Below are 13,639 nucleotides of genomic sequence, written 5' to 3' on the forward strand. Positions count from 1 at the left end.
ATTTTAGAGAGACACATGCTGTCATCAAGGTTACGCATTTTCCATGGAAGTTTATTGTTATTTCATCAAGACAACGCCAGACTCAATTCTAGATGCCCTGCAACAGTGGGGCCTCATAGACACAGAGTGTGTGCGCTTGACTGGCCTGCCTGCGGTCCTAATGTATCTTCTATTAAAAATTTATGGTGCATCATGAAGAAGAAAATCAGATAGTGACGACTGTTAAACAGCTGAAGTATCATATCAAACAAGAACAGAGAACAATTAGACTTGGAAAACTTCAAAATTAGTGTCCTCAGTTCCCAAACCACAAGTCTTATTAACAGAAAAGATAATAGAAAACAGTGCTCAACATGCCTCTGTCTCGACTTATTTGTGGTTGTTGCAGTGTGTTGCAAATGTGTTTATATTTACAAAATGTGATGAAGTTGCAAAAAAGGTTACAATAATGTGGTTGCCTAAATATGCACACCCTTGAACTTATACTTTGTTGAAGCCCCTTTTGATTTTATGACAGCATTCAATATTTTTGGGTAGGAGTCTATCAGCATAGCACATCATTACAATCTTTACCCACTCATCTTGCAAAAGCACTTCATCTTCTGTGCACAGCTCTCTTTGGGTCACCCCCATACCTGTCAAGTCTCCCGTTTTGGCCGGGAAACTACCGTATTTTACCCCTCTTTCCCGCCGTCCTCCCGTATTAGTATTTTCCCGTAAATTTCCCATATTATATTATACTTTTAAAAAACATTCCTGTGCCTCTCCAAACTGAAATGTCACTAACCTCGCTAGGTTAGTGCGGACAGCGGGAACAAACCTGGAACAGGGAGAGATGGATGGATGCAAGGAGAGTGTAGATCCAAAGTTCGTAAAGTTTTAAGATGATGCGGAGACCTCTGTCTGACGCGTGTTCCACAAATATCTAGTCCACTCGATCGAAAAAAAGCAAAAAGACTGCACTTGTCTTTATATGTTGAATTTTATTTAACTATAAACATATAAAATACCTTAAAAATGCATGTATTTCAGCTACAGCGTCTAATTATTATATCTAATTAATCTAAATTACCAGACACGGTCAGAAAACCGTTTGGCTCCATCCTAAATCATCATAAATCTAACCTGCGCACTAGCACTCAGCATAGCAAATATGACAGAGCTCTTAAAGTGACAGCTATCACTTAAACATGAGAAAATAACATAGATTATTATAAACAAATATGGACTTTCAAATTCAGCAATAACAAAATTATTCCAATACAAACAATATTCACATATCAGTATAACCTAAACATAAAAAAGTTAAATTGTTAAACTATCTAGGGGAATTTTGGCACCTACAGAGAGAGAGAGAGAGGGCATTCCTGCCAAAAAAGTAAAGACTGCATGTAAATATTTAGAGAAATGGGACATCGAATTTACCTTTCTAAAGAGGAGCAGGATGGGGCAGAGTTATGCATTCTGTAAGGTTTGTAACTGCGATTTTAGTGTCTCTCATGGGGGAAGATATGTAAAATAAATAAATGTGCTTCAATTCCCTTTTGTGTTTTCATTTAGGCTGTATTATAAGAATTACATATGTAGGAATGTCCACAGCATTTCAGTGTCAACAAAGGTAGGCCTATCAGATTCTGATCATCTAATTGTAGTTTGTAAGTGGTTCACAGGTGATTATTTTAGATTTCTTGTAAACCTGTCTTAAAATGTAAGGGATACTGAACCTCGGTTGGGCTGGTGGGACGTCTCGAAGCGCGCGGTGGAAAATTTCCCTTATTTTTAAATCCAAAACTTGACAGGTATGGTCACCCCTCAGATTTCAATTGAATTCTGGTCAGGGCTCTGGCTGGGCAATTTCAAAATTTTGGTCTTCTCTGGTGGAGGCATTCTTTTGTTGATGTGGAGATTGGGTCATTGTCGTAAAGGTGAAATTCCTCATAATTATCTGTTATTTTGAACTGTTCCTTATTCCATCCTATAAATAAATGTGAAATGATTTATCTTGATTTGATCTATAAACATCACAAAAGCCTGCATTCTAACAGGCTTGTGTAGACTTTTTATATCCACTCTGTGTTGCTGGATGTCGTTGGCTATGCATATTTGTACTCCCTCTTAGCTTTATCCACTCTCTTTCAGATGATCTTCTTCAGGAGCAACAGGTAGATATGGATCAGTTCCTATCCTCAATCTCTGAGTCTCAACCGGATGTCACAGTCTCTTCTGAAGAAAGCATGGAAGTTCCAGTGTTTAAGGGCAAGCCCTTCCTTCCCTCTCAAGTCAACACCCTAGGCTCACAGTTTGAACCTGATGGTAAGTGCCTTGTCTGTATGTGGTGAAAACCATCAAAATAGTTTTGTTACAGTTTGTCTCAGGTTTTTAAAATGTAAATGGAAACAGTGTAACTTTTATTGTAATCACATATCACATAACTTTTATCGTAATCACAACATTTGTTTCATTACCAGGGTCACTGCTTATTCAAATTTAGTACTCGTTTGAAATGTTGTTTTGTTCGTATTATGGATTGAACTACTCTGCCATTAGCACTATTCATTGCCAAACTTTAGGCTAGACTTTCCTTAGATGTAATAGTCCTGCGAAGCTATTAACTATACTAAATCCTAAACATAGATGACTATATTTAAAGCTGGGCTACACATTTTAAATACTCTCTGGTGTATTTAAAACCATTGGGCTTTTTAAACACTGTGATTGTGCTTGTAATTTGTGGTACAAGTATGTTCCCAAACAGGAAAAAGGAAAATAAAGCTTAGTTCTTACTAACAGCCCCCCACGCTGTCTTCTTTCCAATAAGTTCTAGTTTCCTTGCATGTATTTTATTTCAGTTGTTAAGCAGCTTGTTTATATTTTCTTTCTCTCCTTTTAACTGTTTTCCCTATGCTTGCCCACAATGCCTAGGTGATTTCTCTGAATCCCAGCGTACCTTCAGGAAAGGTGGGTCCTTTGCACTTAATGCTTTTTTTTCTTTTTCTCTAAACCACCTTTTCTTTCTCAGTCTTTTTTCCAGTTTATTTTGTGTTTATTTTTAAGTTGTGCACACATCTATCTATTTGCTATTTTAAGTATTGTTGCCCCCCCCCCCTCTTTCTTTTAATTTGGGAAACCCTCCTGGTTTGATTGGGAGAACTGCTTAACTGGAAAAGTACAGCAGTCAGCTTGTTGGTTGTTCATTATGAAGCAGCGACACATTCCAAAAAAAGTTGGGATGGTAAAGCATTTACAACTTTGTAATGTTGCCATTCTCTCACACCACACTTAAAAGATGTTTCAGCACAAAATACCAATTGGTGAAGTGTTTCAGGTGTTATTTTGCCCCATTCTTCCTACTGGTCCTACATGTAAAAAATTTTACAGACTCTTTATTGGGGACAGGTCAGGACTGCTGGCAGGCCCATCTAGTACCCATAGTAGTATACTACTACTACTACTACTACTACTATCTACTTCCGCATCCATGCCTTTGTAATGTGTGCAGCATGTGGTTTTACATTGTTTTGTTGAAAAATTCGGTCCTTAGAAAAATGCTTTGAAATAATAATATTAATAATATTAATAATAATAATATACTATGTATATATTATTGCAAATAAAAATATATTGTCGCTGTCTGATGAAAAAACACGTATCTCCAAAAACCCAACTTTTCAGGAAAAGAAAAAAACTTTTTCCCTTGACAGTAACGATGCAAACAAACCACAGATAGTGCAATTTAGATACAATTCAGCACAGAAATAAAATTATATCTTTATCAGGTCGTCATTCCATTGGTTTCATATGTAAAATGGACGTGGATTCCTTTTGTTGAATTCCAAAGAGCATGTCCAACTTCCTGCACAGTCTGTTGTGTGTTCTTTTAAATACTGTGGGTATGAATACATGTTTTAGCACGAGCAGAGTCTAATATTACTATACTAGAATATACCTGGTCAAAATCAGCACATTTAATCTACCAGCCAATGGAGATACTCATTAGGGTAGGGCAAGAGATTGCATATCTTTTCATTGGTCATTTTGATATTAGCTGCTATGGACAGACAGAGATTTATACCCACAATCAACACATGTAAAAAAGTGAAAACCGCTAGTGGAGATACGTGTTTTTCATCTGCGACGATATATGGATACACAGAATAACACATTTTGAAAATGTTAACAAAATCATTTAGAAAATGGTAACAAAATCCCTTAAAAACCAGAAAGCTTAACAAATTTTTCTCATTCTTCATCATTTGTCATTAAGTAAATAAACGTTTGAAAGCAGAAACAAACTGTGGTTGGAAACACTAGAAATAAATAATAGTAATGTTGGTGAAAATGCGGTTTATGGTATTTAACCCTCCTTTCCCTGAGGTAAATTAATTTCCTGGCAGTAGCTGGATACCTAAGTAACTTAGTGTTAGCTAGCTTTAAATTTTTTTGACAGCTTTTTAAGATTACTTTAAATAAACTGTCCTTAAATAGTTCCGTTAATAATTTTATCATAAGTAGTTATCCAGCCAGTAGGCAAGAAGGCAACAAGTCACAACATCCATTTGTGCTTGCCCTGCTATTTTATCTAGGTTTGCTATCACTAATATTCTCTCCTGGGTATATTTGACTTGAAGAGCCAAATATTAAACCATTCGGGAATTAAAATTGCTATTATTACAAACATGTTTTTATGAGCATTTAATGCATTAAAATGAACTAGAAAGGCTTACTTTAATTATGTTGCTGCTACAAATTGTCTTTTTATCTGTCAGATTTTTGATGGTCAGCACCTATGAACTGCTATCCTATAGTCTTTTCACTGATGTTTGATTGGACTTAAGTCTGGCTCTTGGCTGGGCATCTTAAGGACTTGCTGTGAAGCCAATGTAGTGTAGTTTTGGCTGTATTCTTTGGGTTATTGTTGTGTTGAAAGGTGAACTGACACTTAATTTTCTGTGCACTCTGATGGAGGTTTTTTCAAGACTGTTTCTGTATGTGGCTAAATTTATCCTTCCTCAATTCATAACTGTCTCCATGCCACTGAGAAGCACACCGATAACAGGATACTACAAACACCATGTTTTACTGTATGTTAGATGTTAGCACTGTGGAGGGTGGTGCCGTTTTTTTTTTTTTTTTTTTACCCTACATAGTGCTTGCTTTTCTGCCCACAAGTTCAGATATCTCATTAGAAAAATAGTCCTTCATATATCATTCGTTTCTGCATATGTGTAATAGCTATCACATTACTGGTGCATGTGCTGAACAACATCATTACAATTAAATATCCTAAGGGATATATCAGATTTTTTTCAATGTTTGCATGGCTTTCTGAATAATCAGGTAACTGCAGAAAGCTGATGACGATTGCATTCTTAGTGTACATGGAAATATATTCAGTGCCCCAGGAGGCTTATGAATGCCAGTAAATGACGTGTCTATTGCTGTTCTTAAGTGCAGCATTTTTATCTAAAAATATGACAGGCCAGGAAGCTAACAGAGGCTCATTGTAGCAAATGTTTCATAACAGTCAGCTGCATGTTTGACTGAAAAAAAATGTTTAAATGCTGTGCTAGGGGGAAAATGTGTTTTGGTGATTGGTGTTTGTACGTGTGTGTGGAGATACACAGTAAACTGCCCTGTTTTTGTAATTAGCTGTGCTGTTCTCTTTACAGGCTCAGGGTTAAGTATGGATGGCATTACTGAAGCCGAAGACAGAGTCATCAGCAGCAAGAACAAGATTGGTGACAATGTGGTAAGAAACACTTGGTTCCTTATACTAGGCCAACATACAGTGGATATTAAAAGTCTACAGACCCCTAGTAAAACACATGACCTATAGTATGTGCAATCCAATTTAAACTGAAATTGATTAGAGGGGATAAATAAAAAAATAATAATGTGGCTGCACACCTTCTTGTTGCATTAGTGTGGAGAAGGGTATAAAATTTCCAAGGCATTAAATATACCATGGGACACACGTTGGTTAAATACGACACAACAGTGACATTACCAAGAACTGGTAATCCCTTCCAAGTAGAAATCTTGTTAGCGTGGCTTCCAAGAGGCCTACAGCAACATTAAAAGACCTTCAGGAATTTCTGGCAAATACTGTTTATGTACTACATGTGACAATAATCTCCTGTATTCCTCCTATGTCTGGGTTGTGGTGTAGGCTGCTAAGACAGAAGTTTTTTCTTATAAAGAAAAACACCCAAGCCTGCCTACATTTTGCAAAAACCTTCATCAAGTCTGCCAGAAGCATGTGGGAACATGTTATAGTCTAATGAGACCAAGGTTAAACATTTTGGCTGTGGTACAAAAACAACACTGCATCAAAAAAAAGAACCCGTGTCCACATTGAAGCATGGTGGTGGTAGCATTATGCTTTTTTTTTTTCTTCAGCTGCAACTAGGGCTTTCGGCAATGTAATAGGAATTGTGAACACAGTTCCAAACATCAGTCAGTTTGGCACAGAATCTTCAGACCTCTGTTACTGAGGTGGAAAAAAGATGGAAATGAAGAGGAATTTTACCATTCAGCATGACAGCTACCTAAAGCATACCTCCATATCAACAAAAGAGCTTCACCAAAAGAGGATCAAAGTTTTGGAATGACCCAGCCAGAGCACAGACCTGAATCCAATTGAAGTCTGTGAGGTGACCTAAAGAGGGCTGTGATGCATTCACAGTCTGACAGATTTAAATAGCTTTAGCAATGAAGAGTAAACAAAGATTGTGAAGATGTGCCATGCTAATAGACTGCTACCCAAAAAGACTGAATGCTGTCATCGAACCAAAAGCTGCTTCAACAAAGTATTAGTCTGAGGGTGTGCAACTGAGGGTGTGCAACCACATTACTGTAATGTTAGGTTTATTCTTCACCCCTAAATTATATGTTTGTTAAAAGTGGAAAAGTTGTGAAATGATTCATCTGGGTTTCATTTATTACATCACAAAAATTGTGACAGGGGTGTGTATACTTTTGGTATCCACTGTATAGTTAAATGACTGTATTTTGTTAACATAAATTTGCTATCTGTAAAGCAAATACAATAAAAGCACCCCAATACTGCACTATACATTAATATATTTATATTTATAACATTTAATAGAGTCTCTGCTTATAAAGATTTATAATGAGGCATACACCGATGAGGCATAACATTATGACCACCTTCCTAATATTGTATTGGTCCCCCTTTTGCTGCCAAAACAGCCCTGCAACTGTGATGCACTGTGTATTCTGACACCTTTCTATCAGAACCAGCATTAACTTCTTCAGCAGTTTGAGCTACAGTAGCTCGTCTGTTGGATCAGTCCAAACTGGCCAGCCTTCGCTCCCCATGTGCATCAATGAGCCTTGGCCACCCATGACCCTGTCACCGGTTTACCACTGTTCCTTCCTTGGGCTACTTTTGATAGATACTGACCACTGCAGATCAGGAACACCCCACAAGAGCTGCAGTTTTGGAGATGCTCTGACCCAGTCGTCTTGCCATCACAATTTGGCCCTCGTCAAACTCGCTCAAATCCTCACGCTTGTCCATTTTTCCTGCTTCTAACACATCAACTTTGAGGATAAAATGCACTCACTGACAGGTGCTGTGATGATGAGATAATCAGTGTTATTCACTTCACCTGTCTGTGCTCATTATGTTATGCCTAGTCGGTGAATAATTGTGCTTTTATTTATGGTTCATGTTATTGTGAAAGGGCAGGATGATTTAGTCCTTTATGTGAATCCCAGCATGCTATATTTAACTTGTACCTTCCATATATTGCATCCTAGTTGTCATTCTCTGCATTATAGACTAGCATTTCATAAACAACTAGAAAAAAATACTTCATGTTGCACAGGACTGCTGTTGCCTGCCTGCATGCTTGTAGACTTGATCACTGATGCTGTGTAACAAGAAAATGCATTTTAACTATTAGATACATTATATGGCTACTTGTTCATAATCACCTCTTAGTTATTGTTGTATACAGTTAAGTAGATTTTGTAACCTGGGCATGTGCAAATATTTTTTATCTATTTTCATCACCAACACTAGTCTAAGCAGAGTCTAAGTGATTTTAAAAGCAATATAATTTAACAACATATCAGTCTTTAAATAATAATTAAATAAATAATTTCCATAATGTTAATAAAAGGAAACAATTATAATTATAGTATTATAACAATGATACAATTATGTTGCCAGTGAATCTAAAACCCCTCCTTGAATTTTGGGCACAAGCTGGGAATTTACAGTGGACAGGGTGTGTAGAGAGGATGGCACACCTCATATCTGAAGCTGAATCATCTGTTGTACTCAGATGACCTCTCATTTCCATACCATATGACAGTTTTGTGATTCTGCCCCTCTTTAATGCAACTCTGATGAATAAAGCCCCATGTAACTGTCAGAGCAATTTACTTGGTGCCGCACTGCAGCTGAAGATTCACATTAATCCAGACTGTCAGTCTTACTTTACTGCCAGAGTCAGTAATCATAGCTGCCTGTCTGTGTTGGCAGGTGATTGATGAGGCTGAGGATGTTAAAGAAGTGATTTACAGTGCTGAGAAAGTCAATGTTTTAAATGGGGTTGATCCCCTGGTGAGTATTTATTGCCCACTAGTTTTTTTTGGAACAGCAGGATGTGAAATTGCTTTGTAAAATTACCTTTAGTTATTGCTGTCTGACAGTTGGTGTAGGACATATACCATATATGGTAGACCCATAATTTTTTTTAAGCTGTGTACAAATAAGAACCTGAACATTTCATTACAGCAGTTATCATCTTGGCAATGTTGTCCAAAGTCCATATGGTGTATGTGTGCATGTTTTTAATGTAAATGCATTGGAAAGTGGCACCCTTTATCCTACACAAATAGAAATAATTGACTTATAATAGAAATAGAATAGAATGCCTTGTCTTCTATGTATTTGTCATACATACATATACAGGTGTATCCCTGTAAACAGAAGGTTGCCGGTTCAAGCCCCGCAACCACCAAGTTGCCACTGTTGGGTCCTTGAGCAAGGCCCTTAACCCTCAATTGCTCATCGTGTTCAGCTCATCGTGTAAGTTGCTTTGGATAAAAGCGTCTGCTAAATGCTGAAAATGTAAATGAAAATGTAAAAATCCAAGCTTATTTGGAAACTGGGGTCATAGCACAGGGTCAACCATTGTACGGTGCCCTGGAGCAGACAGGGTTGAGGGCCTTGCTCAAGCACCCAACAGTGGCTGCATGACAGCTGAGATTCAAACACTCAACCTTTCAATTGATAGCCAAACCTCTACCCACTAGGCTACCACTGTCCCATTAAATAAAGGTAAACATGAAAGCATATAACCAAGCAATTAAAGAGGAATAAAACAATAAAATCTTTATCACACTTATGGTAAGCTAATTGCCAATAAACTGGGCATGCCGACAGTGCGGTGTGTTTGGTAAAAGGAGCTTAGGAGGAAATACTGGAGCTGCAGAGCTGGTTGGAGACAATGACTAAGGAAGAGGGGGTTCCAACCTTCAGTCTATTTTTGGTTAGGAATGTAAGATCATTGGCCAATAAGATGGATGAATTATAAAGTTTCTATAATGTGCTGTACAAACACATGGCCTTGTGATACTTTACCAGACTCTATCGTGGGTATAGCCGGCTTCTAGTTGGTATCTTACAGACAGAAGTTGCTGGGGGGCAGCAAGAAGAAAGGAGGGTTAGTTGCAATTTAAGTGAACAAAATGTGGTGCAACCCTGGACATATTACAGTTTAAGCATGTGTGGTTGCAGCTCGGAGATTGAGCTACTAGCAATAAGTCTCAGTCTATGTTAGTTGCCTAGAGAGTCATCTTAGGCTATTATTACGGTGTCACAGGCTGCTGACGTCATTAATTCCCTGACTGTGAGACTACAACCACTGCATCACAATGCCTTTATAGCAATCTCTGGTGATTTTAACCATGTCACCTTGATGACAATTCTGTCTAATAGACCTGTTGTAAGGAGGCTCCAAAGCTCTTTCTCTCCTAGGAAGATCAGATCAAAACTTGGTTTGCCTTAAGCCCCTCTGTAGTCTAGTCTAGCAGCAACCAGAGATCACCAGAACTGTAAGAAGGTGATCACAGAAGGCTGACGAGACTCCTCAGGGCTATTTTGAGGTGGAAGACTGGGATGTTCACTGTAATGCACATCACGTTATATAATTTTTGCACAGACAGCATGATCCCCACAAGAATGTGCACTGTTTCCCCCACAATAAACCCTGAGTGACTGGGTACATCAAGGCAGCTCCGAACAGGAAGAAGGCTGCCTTCAGGAGTAGAGGCAGGGAGCAGATGAATAAAGAGTGGAAATAACAGAGGAAAAAGATTACAGAGGATAAGGAGTGTTAAAGAAGAAGGTTTGACTGGAAACTTGGCATGGAAAAAGACTGACCAAAAGATTATTTGTGACCTGGATGATCACTGGTGTACTGATCTATCAGTGGCTATTAATCTGTATCTCCTTTTTGTTGGAGGGATGGCTGAAACATCAGACACTGAGAGTAACATCAGTATCATGTGTGATATACACCAATCAACCATAACATTAAAACCACCTCCTTGTTTCTACACTTACTGTCCATTTTATCAGCTCCACTTACCACATAGGAACACTTTGTAGTTCTACAATTACTGATTGTAGTCCATATGTTTCTCTACATGCTTTGTTAGCCCCCTTTCATGCTGTTCTTCAATGGTCAGGACTCTCCCATGACAACTACAGAGCAGGTATTATTTAGGTGGTGGATCATTCTCAGCACTGCAGTGACACTGACATGGTGGTGGTGTGTTAGTGTGTGTTGTGCTGGTATGAGTGGATAAGACACAGCAATGCTGATGGAGTTTTTAAGCACCTCACCGTCACTGCTGGACTGAGAATAGTCCTCCAACCAAAAATATCCAGCCAACAGCACCCCGAAGGCAACGTCATGTGACCGCTGATGAAGATCTTAAAGATGACCAACTCAGCAGCAATAGATGAGCGATCGTCTCTGACTTTACATCCACAAGGTGGACCAACTAGGTAGGAGTGTCTAATAAAGTGGACAGTGAGTGGACACGGTATTAAAAAACTCCAGCAGCGCTGCTGTGTCTGATCCACTCATACCAGCACAACACACACTAACACACCACCACCATGTCAGTGTCACTGCAGTGCTGAGAATGATTCACCACCCAAATAATACCTGCTCTGTGGTGGTCCTGGGAGAGTCCTGATCATTGAAGAACAGCATGGGGGGCTAAAAAGCATGCAGAGAAAGAGATGGACTACAGTCTAATTGTAGAACTACAAAGTGCTTCTATGTGGTAAGTGGAGCTGATAAAATGGACAGTGAGTGTAGAAACAAGGAGGTGGTTTTAATGTTATAGCTGATCAGTGTACTTTTCAGTATTATGTGCAATATGATACTTTCACTGCTAAATCACTGCTATGTGACTTTAATGGCAGCAGAGAACAGCGGTAGGAACAGAGCTGAGTAAACAACCAGTGTGCAGTCCTCCGATAAGAGATAATGGAAAGTAAACAGGAAGTAAACAAAGGAAGGACACAAAACTTATGTCCACTGCTCGAATTGAGGAAATTGACAAAGTAAGTAAAGGAAAGAAGTACAAAAAAGAAAGCCCAGTTTTAAAATGTCTTTAAAATGTCCATATTCAATTGTTTTTATCCAATTAATGCAACAATGTATGTTTTACCAAATTAAAAGTTATCCGGCTTTTAATTATGGATCAGAGAACTCCAGTCTCCCATGTCTAGTAAAAAATAACTGTTTACCTGTAAATAAAAAGGTGCTTTAACTTAGTATTAGTTTAAGGGTGTTCATATTTATGCAACCACATTATTGTAAGATATAAATGTTCCCTTTCTAAAAGATTTCATTATAGGTCACATTAAGCTCTTTTGTCAGAGCAGCAAGCTTTATGTCGTGCACATCACCTTGCTAATACCATCCCTAAGGGTGAAACATGCTGGTGGCAGTATCATGCTATAGAGTGCTAATTATTTATTGCAAAAAAACTAGTGAAAACATGTTTGTACATCAAATAGGAGAATAAGTGTGGATTGATGGGTAAAATGGCAAAAATCTATGCAAAATAAAATCTACTGTACAATACAAAGTGAAGGGGTCTGAATACTTTCTGCATCCTGTACATATGCAGTCATGGGCCCGTATAACAATTGTTGGATTGTCACCCACTTCAATAAACCAATAGATAATCTTTAAGAGTCTTTTTTTTTTCCAAAAAATAAACCAACATATAGAAACCAGCTGGGAAATATAAGAATTCCCTATGAATCAGTAACATGTATAACCATTTTTAACAAAAATAACTAGAAGTAAACATTTTTTAGGGTTTGGTATTCTCTAGAGGTTATGAGTATTGTATTGAAGTTGAGAACTACACAATTGTTATTTAGGCCCAGATTAACACATTAATTAAAGCATGGTGTACTTTGTCAGAATGTTTACTGAGGGATGGATGAAGCATGTCTGTCTCTCTAAGTGTGTGATACATTCTGTAAATGTACAGTGTAATCTGTTCATGCTTATCAATTGTTTCTCTCACTATAGTTTAGTCCTGCAGATAACCAAGAGACATTTCGCCCCTTGGAGGTCTTCAGTTTTGGAACCAACACCCTTATTGGTTTTCTTGTGATCGCTGTGGCCATGGCAACTGTAATTGTAATCAGTCTGGTGTTGCTGAGAAAGAGACATTATGGCTCCATCAGCCACGGCATTGTGGAGGTAAGCTTACTACATACAGGTGGCTAATAGTAATGCATTTTATTTAAAGCTTTCTTAACACCATAGTATATACAGTTTAAAATGTCCAAAAAATAAATTAAACATGAAACCAAGCTGTATCTGAGTTCCTGAGATGTTAAGGAATAGAATTCCACTGCAGAATTGTGTACTGTAGTCTATAAAAAGTGAATTCATTAGCTGCTCAGGTGGCGCAGCGGTAAAATACGCTGAGCTGGGATTTCGAACGATCGGCTGTTGTTCAGGGTGGGATGAGCCGGACCAGGGTTCATCATAACTGGTGCAATTACGACCTCTGCTGGCTGATGGTGCCTGCGCAGAGTTGGGGAATAATGCTGATCAGGGTGAGGCTCTCTGTGCACAGGGCTGATCCGCATATGAACTCGCCTTGTGCAGGTGAAAAGATGCAGTCGGTACTGCGCACGTGTTGGAGGGGGCATGTGTCAGTTGCGAAGCTCCTCAGTCAACAGTGGAGGGTTGTATTGGTAGAGGTGAAGTGTAACGCAATCAGGGTAACTGGATGCAACTAGATTTGGGGAGAAAAATTGGGTGGGGGGGAGGTCGGAGAAAAAAAGAAAAGTTGATTTGTTGTGTTTAAAACAACTGTACTTTATAAAAAGGCAAATATAGCTTTTTGCTAAATACTTTTTCACCAGAGGTCTAATTTGACTGACATTTTACAAATTATTCTACAGTATATTAAAATCATGTTTTAGCCATAGTGTTTTTTACTGAGACATTGTAATGTAACAATTGTTACATGTCCTGAATATACTGCTGTATCTGTGTTGAGTTTTTTTTTTCGATTTGTGTTGGCCATTTGTAAAATAAAACTAAATTTTTAT

At 38.2% G+C, this 13,639-nt stretch overlaps 1 protein-coding gene across 4 annotated transcripts in view; it reads left to right on the forward strand.

The window, feature by feature from the left end:
- Nucleotides 1–13,639, forward strand: part of aplp2 (amyloid beta (A4) precursor-like protein 2) — a 46,874-nt gene that overhangs the window by 31,525 nt on the left and 1,710 nt on the right. The window contains exons 12-16 of one of the 4 annotated variants that reach the window (XM_063005280.1): nt 2,140–2,313; nt 2,923–2,958; nt 5,670–5,749; nt 8,516–8,596; nt 11,477–11,616. In XM_063005280.1, coding sequence (XP_062861350.1) covers nt 2,140–2,313; nt 2,923–2,958; nt 5,670–5,749; nt 8,516–8,596; nt 11,477–11,551 — 446 coding nt within the window. In that variant the 3' untranslated portion in view covers nt 11,552–11,616. Of the gene's footprint in view, nt 1–2,139; nt 2,314–2,922; nt 2,959–5,669; nt 5,750–8,515; nt 8,597–11,476; nt 11,617–12,602; nt 12,777–13,639 lie in introns of those variants that run through there. The other 3 variants (XM_063005277.1, XM_063005279.1, XM_063005278.1) reach the window with 3 other exon arrangements.

Source organism: Trichomycterus rosablanca, chromosome 11 (assembly GCF_030014385.1).
Source record: "Trichomycterus rosablanca isolate fTriRos1 chromosome 11, fTriRos1.hap1, whole genome shotgun sequence".
Taxonomy (NCBI): domain Eukaryota; kingdom Metazoa; phylum Chordata; class Actinopteri; order Siluriformes; family Trichomycteridae; genus Trichomycterus; species Trichomycterus rosablanca.